The 26313-nt window shown below is 37.7% G+C and overlaps 1 protein-coding gene across 1 annotated transcript in view; it reads right to left on the reverse strand.

Moving 5' to 3' along the window:
• The window catches only part of LOC105485994 (BRCA2 DNA repair associated), an 88828-nt gene that overhangs the window by 35849 nt on the left and 26666 nt on the right, over positions 1 to 26313 (reverse strand). The window contains exons 12-18 of the mRNA XM_011748633.3: positions 23815 to 23910; positions 19640 to 19709; positions 12586 to 13013; positions 11308 to 11489; positions 9994 to 10181; positions 5036 to 5206; positions 4196 to 4550 (exon numbers count right to left, since the gene is read on the reverse strand). Of these exons, the coding sequence (XP_011746935.2) occupies positions 4196 to 4550; positions 5036 to 5206; positions 9994 to 10181; positions 11308 to 11489; positions 12586 to 13013; positions 19640 to 19709; positions 23815 to 23910 (1490 nt within the window). The remainder of the gene's footprint in view (positions 1 to 4195; positions 4551 to 5035; positions 5207 to 9993; positions 10182 to 11307; positions 11490 to 12585; positions 13014 to 19639; positions 19710 to 23814; positions 23911 to 26313) is intronic.

Here is a 26313-nt window from a genome sequence, read left to right on the forward strand (position 1 = left end):
CCTCCGCTTCCTGGGTTGAAGCAATTCTCCTTGCCTCAGACTCCCAAGTAGCTGGGATTACAGACACCTGCCCCCAGGCCTAATTTTTGTATTTTTTAGTAGAGATGGGGTTTCACCATGTTGGCCAGACTGGTCTCGAACTCCTGACCCCAAGTGATCTGCCCACCTTGGCCTCCCAAAATCTTGGGATTACAAGTGTGGGCCACTGTGCCCAGCCTGTTATTATCCTTTCTGATGCTCAAATTATTTTATCTCTGATCAGTAAGAATCTATTCTAGTACACTCCTGAGTCCTTTTGACATGACACTAGTAGTGTTTGATGCTTAGTTTTTTTCTGGTATGTCAAGACTTTCCAGATTCATATATATCCTCCCCTGAATCTGGACTCAGACATTTCTTCAAGACACCTTGCATCTTTTTAAGAGAAAATGGTACTTAGAAAACATTCTGAGAACTAGGGATACTCAGTACTGCTGGATTGTTCATTTTTTTGTTGTTGTTGTTTTTGATAGACGAAACTAGTAAGCATGTTTTTTTTTTTGTTTGTTTTTTCTTTGACACAGGGTCTCACTTTGTCGCCCAGGCTGGAGTGCAATGGTGTGATCTTGGCTCACTGCAACCTCTGCATCCTAGGTTCAAGTGATTCTCCCACCTCAGCCTCCCCAGTAGCTGGGACTACAGGAGCATGCCATCATGCCTGGCTAAGTTTTATATTTTTAGTAGAGACGGGGTTTCACCATGTTGGCCAGGCTGGTCTTGAACTCCTGACCTCAAGTGATCCACTCACCTTGGCCTCTCAAAGTCCTGGGATTATAGGCGTGAGCCACCGTGCCCAGCCAGCATGTATTTTTTAAAGATAATATAGATCTCGAGTTCATAATGATATTTCCAATACAAATGCAGAACTGCAAGTTTTCCTTTACTTCAATCTCACATCTGTACCTTTCTCTGATAAAAAGATCCCTGTTCTCTATAATCATATAATTACTCACATACAACAAACATACATAAAAGAGTGTAAAAGGATATTTCAACATACTTCATATCCACTATAACTTCAGAATAGGAATACCAACACTACCACCAACAACATGATGTCTAAGAATAGTTTAAGATTTTGTTTCATTTTATAGTTATTGTTGCTGTTGTTGTTCTTGGGGAATATACCACTAGGGACATAAAACATTTTTTAGGTTACTTGAAATAGTTTCTTGGTATGATTATGCTCTAATTGAAAATACACTTAAGTTATTTGCTTTCATTTGACTTTCTAAATTTTTAGGAATTGCTTTTTTTTGTATTTTGTCATAAAATTATGTAAAAATATTTAAAGACAAATCTATAAAACATGACATATTAATAAAAAGAATTAGAAGAAAAAATTAAAAACCATACCAGAAGTGAGAATAAAAAAAGGTAACGAAATAGAAAGTAGGAGAAAAGACAAGAAAATTAGAGGAACAATGTAGGAGGCCTAATGTCCAAACATCAGGAGTTCCAGAAAAAAGTAGAGAAAAAAATGGAGGGAAATTATAAAAGAACCACTTAAAGAAAATTTTCCAGAACTCAACGAAGGATGATGTGTTTCTAGAGTAAGTGCCAGTAAGCATCTGGGCCAAGAATTAAAGGGAAAAAAAAAAAGTAAAAAAAAAAAAAAAAAAAAAGACATCAAAGTACATTACTGTGAAATTTAAGGACAAAACAGGCCAGGTGCGGTGGCTCACGCCTGTAATCCCAGCACTTTGGGAGGCTGAGGCAGGTGGATTGCCTAAGGTCAGGAGTTTGAGACCAGCCTGGCCAATATGGTGAAACCCCGTCTCTACTAAAAATACAAAATTTGGCTGGGTATGGTGGCAGGCACCTGTAATCCCAGCTACTCGGGAGGCGGAGGCAGGAGAATCACTTGAACCCGAGAGGCAGAGGTTGCAGTGAGCCGAGATCACGCCATTGCACTCCAGCCTGGGTGACAAGAGCGAGACTTTGTCTCAAAAATAAATAAATAAATAAATAAATAAATAAATAAAAATAAAGACAAAACAATCTTAATTTCTTAAAACCAGAGTACATAATGAATGACTGAAGATAAAAATAGCACCATGGGTCAGGTGCAGTGGTTCATGCCTATAATCCCAGCACTCTGGGAGGCTGAAGTGTGAGGACCATTTGAGCCTAGAAGTTCAAGACCAGCCTAGGCAACATAGGGAGACCTCATCTGTACAAAATAAAACACTCCAGCCTAGGTGACAGAGTGAGAAGACATTGTCTCAAAAAAAAAAAAAAAAAAAAAAAGAATGCACTGAAATTAGCAGGAGCTATACTAAAGAAGATAAAAGAAATGTCTTAAAAATTCTGAAGAAATAATTTCAACCTAGAATTCTATATCCAGCCAACCTTACCCTAAGATATCAAAAAGCTGCATGCTCCTTTCCACAAGAAGCCTCTGAGAGTTGTGGGCCCTTACAACTAGGGGAAATATTCTAGAAAGATGATATGGAAACCAGGAAATGTGGTTTCTAACACAGAAAAGAGGTAATAATAATTTATAGAATGAAAGCTGTATGGCACATATAGAAAATGAGCACTTCGGGAAGGGCACGGTGGCTCATGCCTGTAATCCCAGCACTTTGGGAGGCTGAAGCGGGCAGATCACGAGGTCAGAAGATAGAGACCACCCTGGCTAACATGGTGAAACCCCATCTTTACTAAAAAATACAAAGAAAAAAATTAGCCAGGCGTGGTGGCAGGCGCCTGTAGTCCCAGCTACTTGGGAGGCTGAGGCAGGAGAATGGCATGAACCCAGGAGGCGGAGCTTGCAGTGAGCCGAGATCATGCCACTGCACTCCAGCCTGGGCGACAGAGTGAGACTCTGTCTCAGGGAAAAAAAAAAAAAAAAAAAAAAAGAAAATGAGCACTTCAGAATGCAGTAAGAAAATAAAAAGGTCCAGGGGTTCTCCAAGAAAGAGAAATGGAACCAACAGAGAAATTTTAACATATTGGGCAGGATTTTTATAGCTCCTGTGTAAGGACACAGAAAATTAAGAGAAATGAAAAGGACAGTTAATAACTCCATGGAAAGCAGTAAGCTGTAAAGAAAGGAAATGTGATCATAGTATATTAGGTATTAAATTGCAAAAAATATTTTTTAGTCATTATAATGTAAACACTGAATACAGATTTCACTAAAAATCATGCTGTATTAGTAGAGGGAAGATGGGGAAGAAGGTAGATAAGTATGTAGCAGTGTTGGAGTAAGAGACTGAAATCCTCATTTTCCATAGCAGGAAGTTAACAGTTGCTCTGTAAACTAAAGAGAGAAAGAAGACAGCAGAACAAGCTAAAAAATAGTCAAAGGGACTGGAAATGATTGCCTCTGGGGACCATGAATGAGGGTGGGGAGGGTTGTGCTAGCAACTGCTTTTTTTGGTCATATGTCTTATATTAAAGTTGAGTTTCCAAATTATGCACATGCATTGATTTGATGAAAAACAAAACAAAACAAAAAGCAAGAAAATGAAAGCCACTGCAAGCTTGATATTCTAAGCAACATAAAACAAAAGACTGTTTCAGCTTAATGGAATGCTTTCAGTAAAAAGCAATCAATCCAACATGGAACTAATGCCAAACAAAATACATCTTTACCTTAAAAATGTTTAATTTATAAAATGTTCTCTTTAGAGTGATCCAGAATACCAGAGAAGTAAATTCTCTGCAAGGTTACCTCTTAAGTGAATCTGAATGTACAATATTATCAGTAATTTCAGATAGCAATACTGCAGACCATTCAATATGACAAAGTCCTGTTATGTAGTTTAAAATCTACAGAGATGAAAAGTGTATTTATTACATATTTGAGAAGTACTAAAATATAATTCTCTAATCCAGAGTGGAATAGGGATCTGATCAAAGCAAAGCTATGAGAACAAGAGGGCAGCAAGTTACAGATACCAAAATCAAATGGTGCAAATTTACTTTTGCTTTTTAATTGGAAATGTATTATTTCTCAAGAAAGATCTCTGGCCCTCCCAAAAACTGCACAAAAACTTTAACTGTCTGAAGAATATGCTTTTTATACTAAAATGATCAGTATATTTAAGAAATTGAGCATCCTTAATAAGTATTTAAAATTTGAATGTAAAACCTCTAGAATTTAACTGAATCAGTGACTGATTTTTACCAAGAATGCAAATTAATTTACCTTTAACATAAGAGATTCTGGGGCTTCAAGAGGTATACAGGCATCAGGAGAGCCCACCAGTTCTGCTCCATGAAGAATAATCTTCTGACCAACTGTCAGTCTGCCATTCTTTAAGATAGCTAAGAGGGGAGGATCTAACTGGGCTTTAACAGCATACCATCCATCTGTAAGTTCAATAATGGCTACTTTTTGGGTATCCGCACTACTAGTTTTATTGCTAGAAGTTTCAGATATATTTGCGCTCAATGAAATTATGTCAGAAACACAGAGAACAAGTGTTTTTGCAGCTGTGTCATCCCTTTCCATTATCTTTTTTATAGCCGATCTTCTGCTTCTATCAATTTCCATATCATATCTAAAAGTAAACACAAAAATGCATATTTTAGGAAGTGTGACTCTAGAATGCCATTGTTTAAACAAGTCACTGAATAATTGAGAATAAAAACTGAATTTATCTAAGAAATACTGAGAATTTAAAATTTTGTAACTAGCCATATATTGTTTCATATTGTTAAAATACGAACTCTTTTTAAAAAGCAAAAAATAAAATGCAAAAATGCTTTACTAGCAATCCCCAAATAGTGGATCAAATTAATAACTCATAGTCTTCTCATACATCAAGAAGATAAGGAGCAGGTGGGGAAAGAGGGAAGCAAGCAATGCATGAATGTGTGATCTCTCTTAAATGGGGGCTAGGGATGACAAGAGAACAGCAGTGTGGGATGGCAACTGTCACTGACAACTGGCTTGTGCAACACTTTGACATGGAAGTCACAGATTACACAGAAACCTTAACCATACTGCAGTACATGATTACATAAGGCCATGCTTTAAACTTGCCTGTATTTTAGTTGAAGAAGCACCCTTTCTGGGCTTAGGCATCTATTAGCAAATTCCTTAGGAAAGGCACATTCCATAGCTGCCAGTTTCCATATGATCCATCTATAGTGATTATAAACCCAAATTCTAGAAATAAGTTTTGGATCCACACCTGGAGTGTCACACAGAGCCCTGAACAAATAAAGGTAGAATATTATCATAAAAACCACATAGGATGATACTGAATTCAACAACTACGACTATTCTCTGTACAAAAACTACATTGTTCAAGATCATTCAGTAAGTTTTTATGAGTTCATATGATCTACAAGTAATATAATTTCAGAAAATTATTTGACATGTATCAAAATATCATACCGATAAAAACTTCACTTGCTGAGTATGGTGGCTCATACCTATACTCCCAGCATTTTGGGAGGCCGAGGCAGGAAGATTGCTTGAGGCCAGGAGTTTGAGACCAGCCTAGGCAACACAGTGAGACCCCCACATCTCTACAAAAAATAAAAAAAGTTAGCCAAGTGTGGGAGCTCACATTTGTGGTCCCAGCTACTTGGGAGGCCGTGGTGGGAGGATTGCTTGAGCCCAGGAGATTGAGGCTGCAGTGAGCCATGATAGTGCCACTGCACTCTAGCCTGGACAACAGAGTGAGACTCTATCTCAAAATATAAAAACAAAATAAAAAATTCCACTTAAGAGTCAACAGAACGATTTCAACTCATATTTGTTTCTGAAAAATGAGATCCTTGATTTTAAGTAATTACATTTTACATTATTTTTCTTATGAAAGAGATTGTTTTTAGAAATCACACCTGAGAACTGCCTTTCTTAGTTTTGGTGCTCTCCTTGATCCTGTCCCCTCTGTTCTCAAATCTCTAACTCCTCCTTTCTCATTCATACTCTTAGCACTAGGACAACAGAAGTAATCATAAGAGAACTTTCATAAGCTCCCACCCTCATATCTATCCACTCACAGCATCTGTATCCCTATACTTTGCCCTCTTCCAAGCATCTGCATCCTTACACTTTGCCCTCTTCTACCATTTGTACACTAGCTCCTATACCCCCTGCTGCCTACAAGGCCAACGATCAGGAAATGCCTCCTCTCTCTCCTGCATCATCAATTTTTTCCTTCTCTACTGAACGATGTGAATCAGCATAAGATACGGTTTTTTTCTACCTTGAAACAAGCCAAAACCAAGACTCTTTGATCCTACTTCCTCTCCAAGCAATGTCCCTCTCTCTGCTTCTTTCTGGCAACTCCCAAAAGAACTGACTCTATTCTGTGTCTCCAACTCCTGCTCTTCAACTGCTCTTTAACTGCATTCTAATCAGGATATCACTCCACCAACCTATTGAGCTATTTTTATTAATGTTAGTAATGTCTTCTGCAGTGCTAAATCCAGTGGCCAATCTCAGTCCTCATCTTACTTTACCTATTAGAAGCAGCTTCCACAGCTGGTCATTTTCTATTCCCTGAAATTACATCTTCACTTGGCATGCAACACCCCATTCTGCATTTATTCCTAACTTTCTGGTTGCTCTTTCTCAGTCTCCTTTCCATGGCCTTCAAGTCATCTATATGCCGATGACTTGTGAACTGATTTCTTTGGCCTATACTTTACCTGTGTATAGACTTGCATATCCAACTGCCTACCTAACACCTCTACTTGGCTGTCTACCATTACATTTCAAGCTTCAAACGTCCAAAACCAAACTCTCCATTTCCCTCCATCTTTGGTCTTCTCAATTCTGGTAGTTACACAGTAACTCTATCCATCCAGTTGCTAAGGCCAAAATCTTTACAGCCATTGTTATTCTCCTCCTCTTTCACATTTTATATCTAATCCTTGAGCAACTCCTAATGGTGCCACTTTCAAAACACCCCAGAGTCCAACTGCTTTCCACCAATTCCACTGCCACTTCCCTGGTCCAAGCAACCACCTCTCACATGTATTTCTGCAATAGCTTAAGTGGTCTCTCTGCGTCCATCCTTGCTCCTCTCCTCAACAAATAGCTAGAATTATTTTTTCAAAAATAAGTTAGATCAGGGTGGGCATGGTGGCTCACACCTATAATTCCAGCACTTTAGGAGGCCAAGGAGGGTGGATCCTGAGGTCAGGAGTTTGAGACCAACTTGGTGAAACCCCGTCTCTACTAAAAATATAAAAATCAGCTGGGCATGGTGGTGCACACCTGTAGTCCCAGTGACTCGGGAGGCTGAGGCAGGAGAATCGCTTGAACCAGGGAGGTGGAGGCTGCAGTGAGCTGAGATTGCGCCACTGCACTCCAGCCTGAGCAACGGAGTGAGACTGTCTCAAAAAAAAAAAAAAAAAAAAAAAAAAAAAAAAAAAAGTCAGATCATGTTACCCTTTGCTTTAAGCCTTCCAGTAGTTTATTCAGTAAAAATCATGCAGAGTAAAAGGTAAGGTTCTTATAAAGGTCTATGAGGTCCTCCCTTTGTATCTCATCTACGACTACTCTTCTCCTATCCACTCTACTCCAGCTGCACTAACTTCCTGTTCCTCAAATACTTCAAGCACGCTCCCCTTTCAGAGACTAGGGGTCTTTCGCTAGGATAGTCCTATGCTCCCTCCTTTTACTTTAGGTCATTTATCAAATGTAGCTGACTCAGTGAAGCCTTCCTAATTACTTATTAGACTAAACATCGCATCTCCTTGCCCAACTTTCTCTGACACCTTTCCAGCTTTATCTATCTTTATAGTATGTATCTTCTTCTAACATACTGTACAATTCACTTACTTTTCAACATTTTCTATGCCTTCCGCGCCCACTAGAATGTATGACTCATCAGGACAGGGACTTTTTTGTTTTGCTTTATTATCCCTAGTACCCAGAATAGTACCTGACACATAGCAGGCGTTCAGTAGAGATTTGCTGAATTATCAGAAAAAACTAACGAGAGCTTCCACATTCCCACTTGACTACAGGGCAATCATTAACTTTTACCTTATGCAGTCTATTTAGTATGAGAAAATAATGCAACTGTTTAACCTACTTTTCTTACTGGAATCTATAAGCAGATGTTTGTTATATAAGATACGCAAGACTTAAACAATATTTGTTTTTGAAAGTTAAAACAAAATTCAGGAAAAAAAGTTTTACCACTTTTCCAAAACTATAAATTTTGGAAAAATGTACAGAAATTTAAAAATAAGGATGCTGAGGAAATAAATCCCATCTTTTGCCACTGGCATAATGTAATATATCTCTGATAACAAAAAGCTTTAAGTTATGTTTCTGTAAAAATTACAATAAAAAGAGGTTATGCAGTTTCTAAATTGTTGCTGTTTTAGGGCTCTGAGATTTTCTAGTTATTTAGAATTATTGATATTCAAGTATTTGTTTAACTTTTAGTGTTTATTTCTATTTTGTATCTACTAAAATACACAATGAAAGAAAACATGAAGTAAGTGGGTGTCGGGGGAGGAATCTACCATAAGGCCATTTTGAATTTAACTTCCTTTATTTTTATTTTTTTCTTGAGACAGAGTCTTACTCTGTCACCCAGGCTGCAGTGCAGTGGTGCGATTTCAGCTCACTGCAACCTCTGCCTCCTGGGTTCAAACGATTCTCCTGCCTCAGCCTCCCGAGTAGGTGGGATTACAGGCACATGCCACCACGCCCAGCTAATTTTTGTATTTTTAGTAGAGACAGGGTTTTGCCATGTTGGCCAGGCTGGTTTCAAACACCTGACCTCAGGTGATCTGCCCATCTCAATCTCCCAAAGTGGGATTATAGGTGTGAGTCACCACACCTGGCCTTTTTTGGAACAGGGTCTTGCTTTGTCACCCAGGCTGGAGTGCAATGGCCCAACTTCAGCTCGCCACAACCTCTGCCTCCCAGGCTCAAGCCATCCACCTCAGTCAGCCTTCCAAGTAGCTGGCACTACAAGTACATGTGGGGCAAATTTTTTTTTTTTTTTTGGTCTGAGACAGAGTCTTGCTCTGTTGCCCAGGCTGGAGTACAGTGGAGTGGTCTTGGCTCACTGCAACCTCCACCTACTGGGCTCAAATGATTCTCCTGCCTCAGCCTCCCAAGTAGCTGGGATTATGGGCGTGCCTCACCACACCCGGCTAATTTTTGTATTTTTAGTAGAGCTGGGGTTTCACCATGTTGGCCAGGCTGGTCTCAAACTCCTGACCCTCAGGTAATCAGCCTATCTTGGCCTCCCGAAGTGTTGGGACTATAGGCGTGAGCCAGCATGCCTGGGTAGGCAAATTTTTTAATTTGGTTGTAGAGGTGGGTTTTCACCATGTTGCCCAGGCTGGTCTCAAACTCCTGTGCTCAAGAGATCTGCCCACCTCAGTCTCCCAAAGTGCGGAGATTACAGGCATGAGCCACCATGCCTGGCCCTCAAATTTAACTTTTTTTTTTTTTTTTTTTTTTTTTTGAGATGGAGTCTCACTCTTATCACCCAGGCTGGAGTGTGGTGGCATGATCTTGGGTCACTGCAACCTCTGCCTCCCGGGTTCAAGTGATTCTCCTGCCTCAGCCTCCTGAGTAGCCGGGATTACAGGTGCCTGCCACCATGCCCAGATAATTTTTGTACTTTTAGTAGAGATGGGATTTCGCCATGTTGGCCAGGCTGGTCTCAAACTGCTGACCTCAGGTGATCCACCTGCCTCGGCCTCCCAAAGTGCTGGGATTACAGGCGTAAGCCACTGCACCCGGCCAAATTTAACTTTATAAATTGGCCTTTATTTATAAATGCATAAGAAAAATGTCCCAAATCAAGCCAATCCAGTTCATTAAACACCAGGACAAACGGCACTTTTCAAAAGACTCCAACAGAATGCTTAACCGTAATGCACTTAAAATGATTAAATGCATAAAAATTCGATTTCTAGCCGACTTTTTAGTTCGATAGACAGTTAAGAGAAGAAAGAGGGATGAGGGAATACATAAAAGTTAACACACAATCTTTTTGCATAGAGTACCTATAAAATTCTTCTTTTCCAGCCTTTCCATCATTGGAGGGTATGAGCCATCCACCATCAGCCAACTGTATTCCTTTTCCAGCCCATAAACTTTCCTTACCAAAATAATCTTGAGTGTAAAACTGAAAAGACTCTGCATTTTTGCTGTTAATTTTTATGCAATGTTTAGAAACGCCATACATATACAGCTACACAAACACACACACAAAATGAAAAATAATTTAAAATAAACATGTATCAAGCAATAAAAACAATTATAACAAACCAAAACTGAATTTACCAAAAATTTTCATTAACTACTAGAATATTCACTACGAAAACATTTTACTTACTAGAAACTAAAAATTTTAACGTAATATAAATGATCCATACATTCCACAGTCTGCTGTACCTTTTCCACCCCCTGTGTTTACACCTCCTGTTAAATCTGCCATAGGAAGGTACTGTGAGGATAAAAAAACGTAATGTTTTACAAAATCTCTTAAGTTCAAAAACTTAGATGGGAAACAAAAGGGAAAAGTGTAAGTATTTTAGGGAATGTGACCTCAGGTGATCAGATTTGTACACAGGCAAGGCTTACTTTCAAACTGCTTCCTTTCACCGCAGGATATCTAAACCAAAGTGTCTTTTTGCTTGTTCAGAGTTTGACTCTGGAGTCAGACTCTTTGCTTTGGAATCATAGCTCTTCCCCTTACTAGTTAAGTGACTCTGGGGCAGTTATTTAACCCTCTCTATGCTTCAGTTCTCTTATTTGCAAAATGGAAACAAAATAACAGTGTCTTTCTTTCAAGGTGACTATAAGGATTAAGCAAGATATACTTAATGCGTGTGAAGTGCTTAGAAGAGCACCTCACACCTAGAAAATGCTCAAAGTTAGCCATTAATGTCATCAATATTATTTTCACCTCTCCACTGCCTAAAATTCTACTAGATAGTACTGGCTTAAGGAGAATCCTCTTTTGAAAATATAAATAGCTCATAGAAGGTTCAGGGCTATCAGTTATTCATATTTGAATATCACTAAAACTACTTTTCTCTAACACCTAGCTGAAAGCATTTACAATGATAAAGTAAGATTTGAAGGGGGAAAAGAAACAGTAATTTGGAAGCACAGATCACTTTAGTAGGATGAGGAAGGCCTAGCAAGGGGCCAGAGGCTGCCACTGTAGGCTAATTAGGAAATATGATGATTTCATTCATCCATTCCTGCACTAATGTGTTCATTCTTTAAACAAAGCCATTTGTAGATACTAGTTAATGAAACAAAATTACACTCTGTCATAAAAGCCATCAGTATTGTAGACAAACACATACCTGTTTATGAGAACAGGCAGAGGGAACTTGGCCTCCTACTGCTGCTTTCAGAGAGATTCGAGGCAGAGTGGATGTTTTTGCAAGATACAGACTGCCTGGTTGTGGAAAGATGCGTTGCCTTTGTTTCTTCTTAATTCGCATATCCTGTATATCTCTGGCATTCTGAAGACTTGTAATTAAATCTATTAAAGAATAAATACTTAGCAAAAATAAAATTGAAACTTAAAAAGCATAACCCCTGGCAGGGCACAGTGGCTCAGGCCTGTAATTCCAGCACTTTGGGAGGCTGAGGCGGGCAGATCACCTGAAGTCGGGAGGTCAAGACCAGCCTGACCAAAATGGAGAAATCCCGTCCCTACTTAAAAAAAAAAAAAAATACACAAGTTGCCGGGTGTGGCGGCACATGCCTGTATTCCCAGCTACTCGGGAGGCTGAGGCAGGAGAATCACTTGAATCCGGGAGGTGGAGGTTGCAGTGAGCTGAGGTCGACCACTGCACTCCAGCCTGGGCAACAAGAGCAAAACTCCGTCTCAAGAAAAAAAAAGCACAACTCCCTGCTTTATAAAATTATACATATCAATTTCCTTGAAGTTTACATGCTCTCCTTTTCTCTAAAAAGGGTAACCCTTTTAATTCTTCATAAATGAAAGGATGTTTCAACTTGTAAAGCTGTATAAACATAAATATCTTTACTATTTTTATCTCTTTTTGAGACGGAGTTTTTCACTTGTTGCCTAGTCTGGAGTATAATGCCACGATCTCGGCACACTGCAACCTCTGCCTCCCGAGTTCAAGGGATTCTCCTGTGTCACCCTCCCAAGTAGCTGGGATTACAGGTGCCCGCCACCATGCCAGCTGATTTTTTTTTTTGTATTTTTAGTAGAGACGGGGTTTCACCATGTTGGCCAGGCTGGCCTTGAACTCCTGACCTCAGGTGATCCGCCTGCCTTGGTCTCCCAAAATGCTGGGATTATAGGCATCCCAGCCCTATTTTTATCTCATTTTTAAAAGAAAATTAGTAGTATGATAGAAAATATATTCCAGTAACAGCAGTCCTAGATTGTATGTCTAATTTTTTTTAACAAGTCCACAAGTAGTTATCTTTGAAAGAAACATTAGAATAATTTAAACCTAATCTTTGGATTTAGAAAATCTAAAGCATTAAAAAGAGTTTTAAAATTATCACCACCAAAGATGGAAAACCATCAGGACATTATTTAATAAGGGAAATATCTAACTGAAAGGCAAAAATTCATCACACAAATTGTCATACAATACCTAAAGGTTCTTCTTCACACTTTGTGAAAATTACAGTTGCTGCTTGATTGGAGTTGTTTTTGTTAAACTGATGAATCTCATTGTCATTAATCTTATTTTTACTATCACCAGAGCCATGTCCATCAATGTTTTGTTTTTGTTTGTTTTCCTCCAAGTTAATATTCCTAACACACTGTTCATCTCTGTGAAAATGTGATTTAGTTTTAAAAGGTGGAATAAAGACTTTGGTTGGTTTGCCTGTAGTAATCAAGTGTCTCATTTTTTCATTTCTTATAGCAGAAACTTGATAAAATGGATGTCCTGAAACTGCTAAATTGCTTGAAGATTTTTCCAAAGTCAGATGTTCATACAAATGAGATTTAGACAGAAATTCTTGACCAGGTGCAGTAAAATTTGGATTCTGTATCTCTTGACGTTCCTTAGTTGTGCTTCAATGGGGAGAAAATATTTAAGTTTATTGACTAGTACACATACAAATATTTAGGAATATGCCTTTTCTGCGGACCCTCATTTGCTACATGGTGATCCTATTCTGGTAACTGTTTTGCATTCATCATGGTTGCCATTCCAAAACAATACCACTTTTTAAGGCTATAACCGTTTCTCACACACTCATTCCTAGCCTTTGACTTTACAATCTATCTCACATAACACATAATAGAAGAGAGTCTGTGAACTGTGGACCCTCTCAGTGTGTCCCCTCCAATTCCATCATAGTACTGCTTACCTCCTTCACCAGGGAAATGTCTACCCATCCTCTTCTCTCACCTTCACATCTTCACCTGAACTCTCCACCCCGCCTAATACCTCAGTTTCCACAGGAGACCCCCTCTTTCAATTATCCTGCCTCACTCTCTTTTCTCTCTTCTACCTATGTATACCTTTTTAAAAGTGTCCTTTTCATTTAGCCCAAAAGTCTTGCCTACCTTTAAAACTCTTATTTTCTCACTCGCCTTTATCTCTGCCTCAAGCTAATACTCACTGTTACCTATACTCCACAGTCAACCTTCTTCAATAGGTAATGTAGCTATTTTCACTTCCTCAATTTCTACTCAATAAACTCTCATTTCTCCCACTACTCTACAGAAACTGTTCTCAATAAAGTTGTTAATGACCTCCCAGATGCACATGAGATACATACAAACTCATTCTACTCAACTTTCCTGACAGCTGTAACGGTTTACATTTTCCTTCTTTTAAATTTCTCACCATCACTGTACCTCTTTCATCTTTTACTGGTCTTACCTCTTCCTGATTCCTAAAAAAAGTCTCCGAAGTTGGATGTCTTCCTTAGACACTTTCCCTCACTAATGTGAGTCATTTCCATTGCTTAAATTATCACCTAACAATGAAAATATCCTTTATCCTCATGCTCGACTTTCCCCTAGGGTTGTTCCTACATTTTACACTACGTATAGCATCAGACATCTGTACCTTGATGTTTCATACTCATTTCAAACTCAATATGTCCAAAAGTAATCACCTTTCTCAGCATACATGCTCTTCTTAATACTTGACATCTTGCTGAAAACCCCAGATTTCCTTTTACCAAACCCTGAACACCTGGAACTTGAAGTTATTCCTTTAGTTATCCATTCATCTATCCATCAACTATTTAATGAATTCCTACCAGGTGCCAGACATTGTTTTGCTGAGGAACACAGTTAACAAAATTTTGTTTTTGCATGTACATTTCAATGGAAGAAAACAGACAAATATGTCAATTGGCCTAGACATAAGTGTTCCTGGAGCAAGGAAAACAAGGGGAACATTAGAAGGTGATACTGGAAAAATAGCAAAGCAGCCAGATCATCAAGAATCTGCACACCATGACAAGGGCTCTTAGTCTCTACTCTGAGATGGCACACCATGGAATAGTTCTGAGTAAAGAAATGACATAGGCCGGGCACGGTGGCTCAAGCCTGTAATCCCAGCACTTTGGGAGGCCGAGACAGGCGGATCACGAGGTCAGGAGATCGAGACCATCCTGGCTAACACGGTGAAACCCCGTCTCTACTAAAAAATACAAAAAAACTAGCGGGGCGAGGTGGCGGGCGCCTGTAGTCCCAGCTACTCGGGAGGCTGAGGCGGGAGAATGGCGTAAACCCGGGAGGCGGAGCTTGCAGTGAGCTGAGATCCGGCCACTACACTCCAGCCTGGGCGACAGAGCCAGACTCCATCTCAAAAAAAAAAAAAAAAAAAAAAAGAAATCACATAATCTGTCTTATGTTTAAAAGGATCCCCTGGCTTCTTTGATGAGAATCCATTGTATATTGAGGAGTAGGGAGGTAAGCAGGGGGACCAGTTCCACTGAAAGGACTGACTGGAGTGGGTTCAGGAGAGTACTCAAAGAGAAGAAGTGAAAAGAGTAGGGTCAATTCTAATGAGTTGGGATTTAAGAGAAGCAAGAAAATGGACTGGTGAGATTAGTTTAGCAAGGCTCTTCTTTTTAAGAGGTGAGATGTACAACAACTGCTTAGGGTGATGAGAACAATCTATTAGGAAAAAATCAATGATGCAGGAGAGAGAGAAGACAATTGGACTGATTTCTTCAAACAGGTGATCTAGGTGAGATCTAATGCACAAGAGTGAATAAACCTTCTATCCCCAAACTTCTACTGATTGATCTCTTTTAATCCTTTCTTTTTAAATATTCAGAATATTTTTAGTATAAGGAGTTTGCCTTGTAGGTTATGCTCAAGATGTCTATTTAAATGTAATTGGAAATAATTTGCCAGTCTCAACTTATCACTATCTGGCCAAATCTACTGAATTTATCTCTTAATCATTCTCTACCCTCTACTCTACCTCCTTTGCTAGGTTAAGACCTGTACTTCCTTACTAATCTCCTTGCAACAGTTTTGCTTTGGTCTACTTCTAAAACACCAATCTTATTTTGTTCCTCATGTCAGAAACTTCCAAAGACAGCCTATCATCTATCTAGGTTTCAACTTATCAGAAATGACATACAGGAAGCTTCCTACTTGGTCCTAACCTCCCCATTTCTTTTTGTTTCCCTCTGTCCCCCAACCAAATTCCAAGATTTGGAATGCCCTCTTTAACCAAGCATTCTTTACATTCTGTCTGAAGTACTTTTCCCATTGAGCTTTCTGTCATGTAATTAGCTGACAATTTTTCTATGTTCTTACATCACTTTTTTACATCTATTTTAGAATTTATATTACATTATAATTCTTGCTTTCATGTCTGGTTCCCAGGCTAGCAATCTAAGTTAGACTTATTTATCTTTATATCCATCACTATAGTATATACTAGGTAGTTTGAGCAGGTACTTTAACAAATGTTTGCTAAATACATCAAACTATTCTCCCATTTTACACATAAATTAGGCTAATATACAGGTAAATAACTAGGTATTTCCTTTCTTATTTAATACAACTGTTTGATAAAAAAGAAATGAAAAAAAAAATCACCTGGCTTTCTACATATGTATGTGCAGCCTGCTAAAAAACACATTCCAGAAATACAACTCAGTGACTTCAACAACTCCACAAGCAGGTGTTTTTGAAAAGGTAACATTAGGCCTGGTGCAGTGGCTCATGTCTGTAATCCCAGCACCTTGGGAGGCCAAGGTGGGCGGATCATGAGGTCAGGAGATTGAGACCAGGAGATTGAGACCATCCTGGATAACACGGTGAAACCCCGTCTTTACTAAAAATACAAAAAATTAGCCAGGCGTGGTGGCACGCGCATGTAATCCCAGCTACTTGGGAGGCTGAGGCAGGAGAGTCGCCATGAACCTGGGAGGCGGTGGCTGCAGTGAGCCAAGATCATGCCACTGCACTCCAGCCTGGGCAACAGAGTGAGACTCCATATCAAAAAAATAAAATAAATAAAATAAAATAAACGGTAACATTAAAATAATTTCAATATTTTTAGGCTTAAAAATTATCAGCTAGAAAAAATTTTGCAACTACTTTAAACAATTTTAGATGATTTTATATTTACATGTCTGATGTTTCTTCTGGACTTTTTCCCTTGAAGCACCCCTATAGAAAATGAAGATTTAGCTCTGTCAACACAACTTCTACTTTACTACACACACACACTCTTGCCTTTCATCTTCCTAAATTACGTATTTGATTCTATTGTGTCTGGAATTGGCTCCTTCTGGTGGGTTCTTGGTCTCACTAACTTCAAGAATGAAGCCACAGACCCTCACGATGGGTGTTACAGTTCTTAAAGATGGTGTGTCCGGAGTTTGTTCCTTCTGATGTTCAGATGTGTCCGGAGTTTCTTCTTTCTGGTGGGTTCGTGGTCTTGCTTGACTTCAGGAATGAAGCCACAGACCTACACAGTGAGTGCTACAGCTCATAAAGGTAGTGCAGACCTAAAGAGTGAGCAGCAGCAAGATTTATTGCCAAGAGAAAGAACAAAGCTTCCACAGCGTGAAAGGGGACTCGAGAGGGTTGCTGGGGCTGGCTTGGGTGGCCAGCTTTTATTCCCTTATTTGGCCCTGCCCACGTCCTGCTGATTGGTCCATTCTACAGAGTGCTGATTGGTCTGTTTTACACAGTGCTGACTGGTGCATTTACAAACCTTTAGCTAGACACAGAGGGCTGACTGGTGTGGTTTTTTACAGAGTGCTGTTTGGTGCATTTACAAACCTTTAGCTAGACACAGCGCTGATTGGTGTATTCACAATCCTTTAGCTAGACAGAAAAGTTCTCCAAGTCCTCACCTGACCCAGAAGCCAGCCAGCTTCACCTCTCACTATCAATGTTCAACATTTACATTATGGCTAAGTCAGTATAAAGTATGTGTAGTATTAATGTGTAGTATATAAATAGTATATATCCTTTACAACTTTTGCTTTCTCAAGGTAATTTTTAAAATCTGCTTATTTTCTATGTACCTATTGTTTATTCACATCTAAACTCTTAGCTATATATATAAACCTCTTTTTATTCTGTTCACAAATTAAAGTTTTTAAAAAACCTTTTCTTCTCCTTGAATAATGTTTCTTCTAAGTTATTTTCATTAATTTGTTTTTGGGTATTTTATTTTTGCTTTTTCTGATGTCTCATAATCTTTGGATGTCTGTTTATACTTAAAAGTGAGGGACTAAAAGGCTGTTTGGAAGCACTTGGTACAAAGATGAACTTGACCGCAAGCTACACAGTAGCCTGATTAAATAGAAACTTCCAATAGTGAAAACTTAGCTATCTATATTCTGGAAGTTGGCCGGGCGCGGTGGCTCAAGCCTGTAATCCCAGCACTTTGGGAGGCCGAGATGGGTGGATCACGAGGTCAGGAGATCGAGACCATCCTGGCTAACACGGTGAAACCCCGTCTCTACTTAAAAAAAAAAAAAAAAAAAAAATTTCTTTTAAAAATTTCTCTTCTGCACCTTCCTTCTCAAACTCTGTATTTTCAGATGATAGACCCACAGGATTAACTTTTCATACCTTTTTTCATTTTATTCTATATTCTGGGAACTTTCATGATTCTTATCTTCCATTATTTCTACGAATTTATTTGTGCTATCATATTTTTAATTTCTAAGAGCTTTTTATAGCAACTTGTTATTATTTTATGGCTGTTTTTTCTTTTCTTACCTGAGAATATTAGTAGGTTTTCATGAAGTTTTCAGAGTCTATTTCCTCTAGGTTCCTTTCTGCTATGGATTTTGTACTTTGGTGACTATGTTTCATAGTAGCTTTCTTCCAATGACTAGTTATCTTTGACTATCTTTTCTTTTCTTCTTTTTTTTTTTTTTTTTGAGACGGAGTCTCACGCTGTTGCCCAGGCTGGAGTGCAGTGGCGCGATCTCGGCTCACTGCAAGCTCCGCCTCCCGGGTTCCCGCCATTCTCCTGCCTCAGCCTCCTGAGTAGCTGGGACTTCAGGCGCCCGCCACCGCGCCCGGCTAATTTTTTTGTATTTTTAGTAGAGACGGGGTTTCACTGTGGTCTCGATCTGCTGACCTTGTGATCCGCCCGCCTCGGCCTCCCAAAGTGCTGGGATTACAGGCTTGAGCCACCGCGCCCGGCCTATCTTTTCTTATTTAAATGTGAAGCACTTAATAGCTTCCTGGAAGCTCTATGCATGTCAACAGTTAGCTTCATGGTCTGATGACTGGCTATACTATTTCATCTGAGTATCCTCAACTATCAGTATTTTTTGGTCTTTTCTATTGGGTCAGGCATATTCCCCAGAAAAAAAAAAAAAATTTTCCATTCTCATGCCTAAAGGGCCTGCCTGCCAGCATTTGGGAACCAAGTGTGGGAAGGAGCTAGGTCTCACTGCTTGACATACAGATTTGTATCTGATGTTTCATTTTAGTATCTTTCCCTCAATTGTGCCTTGTGTCTCCTCCCTCCAGCCCACCTTCAGTTCAGAATCCTCTCAATTCATCTTTTTCAAAAAACAAATGTCTGATTTCCTGGAGGAAGAAGGATAACCGCCTATTTGCAGTGGGGGAGGAAATACAGACATTTCTTAAAAAGAATTTCAACTAATCTTCCTATTCTACTTCACCTTCAGAAGTACATGTTCCTGCCAATTTGAATCTTTCTCAGGTTTTTAGGGGAAAGCATCTCTGTTTGGTCTAGGGTCAGGTTTTAGCTTTCCCATGCTTACTAAATCCTTCATGTTTTTGGTTTCCAAACTTTTGTTGTTGTTTCTTCTGGTCATTGTCCTTGGGAATTACACATTAAAAAAATTATCTTAGTACTTTTCGAAAGGTTTAGAGAGGAGAGGTAAAAGAATATTTTTAATATTTGCAATCTTTTTGTTAATTGACTTCGAGCAATTTCCTTAATTCCTTCCAACCTTAGTAATTCATCAATAAAATTAGAATAAAATCTGTCTACTTTACAAAAGCTGTCATAAAATTAAAAAATAAAATAATGATATGAACAGCACTATAAAATACTACCAAAGTACAGAATTATTTCATCCTGATGCAGGTTTTCAAAAAGGGAAATGTTAACTTCTTAATATTAGTGTCATTATTTTTAGAAATGTTCATTTATAAAAATGAGACTTTTCTCATACTATATTAGGATTTAGAAAAATTTAAACATGCCTTACCAAAAGGGTACACAGGTAATCGGCTCTAAAGAAACGTGATGCATAAACAATCTTCGATCTTTTATTGTGCCTAGGAAACAATTATTTTATATTACATATTAGTTAAAATCTAAGAGAATATCCATGTTACTGTACTTACACAAAAAATTTGAGACAATTACAGACTTCAAAATTTTCAGTGAATGGATGTTCAATAAATGATAACTATGAAAATAAATTGCTGATTCACAAATTGATAGTGACTATGCACCAAATAACTCACAGTACAAGCATACAACAGAAATCAGTATACATTTAGTCAGCTGATGTTAACCATAATAACTCAAAGGTGTTAGCTAATTTCTGATGCAAATGCAAAATTTAAAATTTACTCTTTGAAGGTTTAAAAGCTAAGCTTTAGATATTGTTCATTCTCAGTGTGTAACTTGTACCTAATTAAATCTTCAATAAGTCCACTAGTTGGAAATTGGTTGAATAAACTAGGATACACTGATACAGCCAGATGATCAACTACTATGTAACCATAAAAAAGAATGAGGAAGATCTCTATATACTCATTAAGGAGTTATCTCCAAATAATTCTTAAGTAAACAACAACCAATAAACAAAGTGGAAAATGGTGTATATACTGTACCTTTTGAGTAAGAAAGGGTAATGAGAATATATATGTATATATTTGCTTATTTTTATTAAAAAGAATCTTGGAAAAAAAACACTAAAAAAGATTACCTACAGAAAGCAAGAGGTGGGTGAATAAAAACTCTAAGTATACCTTTTTGTAGTTCTGAAGAATGAACTATGTCATGTTTTATTTATTCAAATGTAAAATTAAATAAAAAAAGACAAATCCTAAAATTGAAAACAAATGGAAAAAAAGGAATCTGACCTAACTATCAAATTGGTAACCACATCCAGAAGAATTATTTTGAGTGACATTTGAACACGGTATTTTGACTACACATCCTTAATAATATATGGGTTGAGTATCCCTAACCTGAAAATCCAAAATGCTCCCAAATCTGAAACTTTTTGAATGCCAACATGAGGCCAGTAGAAAATTCCACATCTGACCTCATGTGACAGGTCACAGTTTAAACTGTCTCATGCAAAAATTACTTAAAATATTGTATAAAATTACATTTAAGTTATATGTAAAAGGTTTATGAAACTTAAATAAATTTCATGTTTAGACTTGAGTCCTATCCCCAGATATCTCATTATGTATTGTATATATAAGCATTTTAAAATCTGAAAAAATCTGAAATCTGAAATAGTCCTGGTCCCAAGCATTTCAGATAGGGATACTCAACCTATATACTCTAAGGACAAAAATTACAAAGAATTCTTACATTTTCCTAGTAGTTTTATTGTCAGTAGTTAATACTGACATTGTAAATTCAGATTATTATGTATATACTATAGGACAATGATTCTCAAGAAATAATCGGTGGAATCCTGACTGTGAGGTACCTACAACCATTTTAGGGAATCCAAGCTGTCAAAACTGTCTTATTGGTAAGATGTTATGTATGTCCTTTTCACTGTTGATATTTGTACTGTTGGTGTATTATGATTGCATACTTCAGTGCATCTCTCAAGAAAATACACTTAAATGATTGAGTTGTGAGCTGTACTAGCTTTTTTTTCATGAAATACCTTTTACTTGAAAGAATAACCAACAAACTATATAGTTATTCAGACTTGGGTATTCGGTAGACATCTTTTCAAAAATGAACGAAAATAAGCTTGTCAACTACAAGAAAAATAAGTGACAATACTTATTGCCAGGGGAAAAATTCAAGCTTTTAGATGAAAATTAGAATTTCTGGGAAGCTTGTATCCAGCTTTGTAAGCTTGACAGGTTTCTACTACTTAAACTTTTCTGATCAGTAATGGCATCAATGAAAGTGATTGTTTAATACTGCATAATAAAACTGTCAACTTTCGGAAGATCCACATAACTCAGTGAACTCATATCTTCCAAATGACCAATGCATAATATTACAAATTTTAACATTAATCAATTTACATTTCTAATATGGTAAATATCAATAGATATATTCCACATAAATGCACTTTTGGGTCCTCAGTAATAAGAGTATAAAGATGTCCTCGATTGGGCACAGTGGCTCACTTCTGTAATCCCAGCACTTTGGGAGGCCAAGGCAGGTGTATCACCTGAGGTCAGGAGTTCAAGACTAGCCTAGCCAACATGGCGAAACCCCTTCTCTACTGACAATATAAAAATTAGCCAGGTGTGGTGGCACACACCTGTAATCCCAGCTACTCGGGAGGCTGAGGCAGGAGAATCTCTTGAACCCAGGAGGTGGAAGTAGAGGTCAGCTGAGATCGTGTCACTGCACTCCAGCCTGGGCAACAAGAGCAAAACTCCATCTCAAAAAAATAAAAATAAAAAATATGAGGATCAAATAAAGAGTGAATATCTACTGGCTCAAAATAATTCCACAAGCAAGTTATATTTCATGCAACAGTAGCACTGTTAGAATACATCTTCCATTTACTTCTTTGTAGGACTATGTCAAAACCAATTCCTTCAGAAACACACAATTTGTCTATGTGCTTTATACTACCTAATGCCATTCTTTCAATACCTTGAGAGGAGTTACATCTTATACAGCCTCTAAAGACAGCTTATCAAGTAATAATACAGTAAAAATTACCCTACCAATTACTTATACATCTCAAAAAAAAAAAAAAAAAAAAAAAAAAAAACCAGTAAACATTGTTTTAATTTTCAACTCTCTTCAGAATTCTTGTGCACACTAAAGGTTGGAGAATAAGTTGGATGAAAAACAAAAACAAAAACAAAAAAACAGAAATAAACAGTTTTCTGGACATTCAAACCATCCTGTGTTTGTAACTTTCAAATTTCTATCACTAATGGGAGATGAGTTAGAAAATTCCAGATGTTCCTACTTCTTGTGGGATTTACCCTATGTGTTTCAGAACTAAGCGTCTTTAATATAATTATCCTTCACTATATGAACTCTTCCTATCCAAACTTAGAAACCAAATATATATAATTAACAATAGTTACACATGTCATATTTTCAAGCATTCCATGGTAAGAACTTTGGATTTCAGCCTAAATGAGACAGGTGCCAGAGAGTTTTAAGCAGCCAACTAACATGATCTGACCATTGTGTCAGGATGACTCTGGTTGAGGATGACTCTGATTGCAGTGTTGAGAACAGCCTGAAGAAAAGGGGCAAAAGCAGGGAGATCAACTAGAAGCTATGATAGTGGCTTAATGACAGTGGTGGGGGTACAGGCGGAAAGAAATGATCAAATTCTTGTTACATTTTTGATGGCAGAACCTACAGAACTTGTTGATGGGTTGGTATAAAGTATGAGGAAACAAAAGACTGAAACATTAAGAGTGGTACTGCCCCTTGTTGAGAAACGAAAGACAACTTAAAAAGTAGGTTTGGAGCAGGGATGGAGTCAGGAGTTCAGCACTGGTTACATGTTAACTTTGAGATGCATATTAGCAATGCAAGTCAAGATGTATTAAGCAGGCAAATGAATGAGTCTGGAGTTCAGGGACAGGTTAACGCTGCAGTTACAACTGGCAGACAATGAAATTTAGATGGAGAAGAGATGTAAGGACTGAGCCGTGGGGCACTCCTGCCTAGAATAAGGAAGAACAGGCAAAGAAGACAGAGAAAGAGTGGCAATGTAGGAGGAGAACCAAGAGAATGTGGTGGTCTGGAGAAGACTGATAACTATGTCAAATGCAGCTGAAAGATAGTCAAATGAGGACTGAGAAATGTCCACTGGATTTGGTACCATAGAAATCATTGTGTTATTTAGGAAAGATGGATTTTGCTGTAATGCTGGAGGCCAAAAGTCTGACTGGACTCCAAATCCTAAGCTTTAAATATTACACTACCTTTTTACTAAATTCTTATAGCTTTTTAAAAATAAAAAAGTCATTATTTTATCATCATTTCATGCTTCCCAATTACTTCAGCATCACACTAGATATTATAAAGGAAAAGTCCACTTAATAATAAGATACAAATTTAACAATTAAACCACACTGTAAAATATTTTCCAATATACACATCCAAAAGAACTGAGAAAAATAACTAAGAATATTATATACCATACCTATAGAAGGAGAAAAGATATAAATAAAAAGCAAATTTTACCATCTGGAGTGCTTTTTGAAGGCTTTAGGGATTTTTCTTGATTTTCTATTATCCTGTCAAATTCATTTAACAAGTTTCTTTTGATTGGGGGTTCTCCTAAAAAGAAATATTTCATGTATGTTTTTAAAGCAAATAATATCAGTTTTATTTCTCAGAAGACTACAGTCCATTTTTTTTAAAGCTAAAGTATTGACTCTTTAAATGTTAAACAAAAATACATACAACAAATAGTGACCTAATCTTTGAAAGAGAAAAGTCAGTTTTCAATGTCAATTACATTTTTGTTCTGTTTTGACCACTTTAAAACACCACTATTGAATAGGGTCTAGGGATAAACAGACGCTACCAGATACCACAGATAAGCTACTTTTGAAAAACTGACACTGAATATAACTCTAGGTTTACTGGCAATAAGGTCTAACAAAATTTCTTCAAATAAACTTTTTTTTTTTTTTTCTTTCTTTCTTTTTTTTTTTTTTGCGGCAGGCGGGGAGTGGGGGCAGCCATTAAACTGAAGGAGGAATTTATTATGTAGATCCTTGAATTAGAGTTAAGAGGCTTTTTAAAATTACCAAATTACATTAAAGTACTAGTAATAGAAACAATTCTTATTTAAAAGTTCTACAGAGGCTAAGAGGGTAAGATTAAACCATAATTCAAGGTAGGCATTTCCATGTCATGCTGAGATAACATATGATAACAGGTACTTTGCTTCTTGATGCTTTATTACAGGGAATAAATTTGTATAATTTAATAAGTAAAAATGTCCATGCAAGGCGTTAGGTGTTAGATTATTATAAAAGTGGTTTAATTGTTTAACAGTGACCTGTACTGTTCCAGTAACCAGAAGCTGGCTAAGCTATATACTTATATGAAACAGAAACACCATTGAAAGCATTTACAAGTCTGAGTTATTGTATTTTTTCCCCTAGGTAGAAGGTCAATACACTTCAGTATGCACAAGAACAGAATGGGTTGCTATAAATAAAGCCATTATTTTCCACAAAAGAATTACAAACATCTTTAAGCATGTACACTTCAGGATTTCACACTAAAGGACAACAAACAGTTTAAGTATTATAAACTTACTACTTTGTCCATAAAGTAAACCCTATATTGAATGTGACCTGGATAACACTTGATTAAGTAAATCTGTATCCACCAGAATGACTTAGGGGCAAAAGACACTTTTTGAATGAGGAGACTGACTTCAGTGTCTCTCTGTAATATGTGAGGTCTAGACAGGAAGAATTCTAATAACTAAAATATTTGTATGAGTTATAGGTTTTTTAAAAAGGAAACAGTTATTTAAGATTATCCACTGTAATGTTGGAGTTTTGGCGTTTGCTTTAATTGTAACTAACCAACAGATTCAATTATTTAAGATTATTACCAGATACACTAACAGAAAAAAATACACAAAAAAACAAAACCAAATACATATCTAATATAGGTATGTATTAGGTTAACCTAATATAGTCATTTGCCACATAATGACATTTTGGTCAACAACAGACCACATATGCAATGGTCATCCTGTAAGACTTTAATAGTGGTCCCATAAATTTTTTTTTTTTTTTTTTTTTTGAGATGGAGTCTTGCTCTGTCGCCCAGCTCTGCCTCCAGGGTTCAAGTGATTCTCCTGCCTCAACTTCCCTAGTAGCTGGGATTACAGGTGTGTGCCACCACGCCCAGCTAATTTTTATATTTTTAGTAGAGATGAGGTTTCACCATGTTGGCCAGGCTGGTCTTAAACTCCTGACCTCAGGTGATCCGCCTGCCTCGGCCTCCCAAAGTGCTGGGATTACAGGCATAAGCCACTGCGCCCAGCCCCATAAGATTTTAATACTGTATTTTTACTGTACCTTTTCTATGTTCACATACACAAATGCTTACCATTGTGTTACAATTGCCTACAGCATTCAGGACAGTAACACGCTGTACAGGTTTGCAGCCCAGGAGCAATAAGCTATACCATATAGCCTAGGTGTATAGTAGGCTATACCACCTAGGTTTGTGTAAATATACTCTATGATGTTCCCACAATGATGAAATCTAACAACGTATTTCTCAGAACATATATCCCTGTCAAATGACACATGACTGTAGTTGAACTAAGTTGTTAGATATATATACATTTAAAAGGGAAGTTAGAGTAGTCCACATAACATTAAGATCAAGATACTATTTATTAACAATACCGTTTTTAGCTCACTTTCTAAATGAAAAAAAGAGAGCAAGCCAACCCTTACTTACTAAATACTCTCTGCATACTATCTGCCAAGTTCACTAAGTACTTTAAATACACTTTTTTTTTTTTTTTTTGAGACAGTGTCGCTCTGTTGCCCAGGCTGGAGAGCAGTGGTGTGATCTCGGCTCACTGCAACCTCTGCCTCCCAGGTTCCAGTGATTCTCTTGCCTCAGCTTCTGGAGTAGTTGAGATTATAGGTGTGCGCCACCACACCTGGCTAATTTTTTTGTAAAGACAGGGTTTCACCA

Source organism: Macaca nemestrina, chromosome 16 (assembly GCF_043159975.1).
Source record: "Macaca nemestrina isolate mMacNem1 chromosome 16, mMacNem.hap1, whole genome shotgun sequence".
NCBI classification, from domain to species: domain Eukaryota; kingdom Metazoa; phylum Chordata; class Mammalia; order Primates; family Cercopithecidae; genus Macaca; species Macaca nemestrina.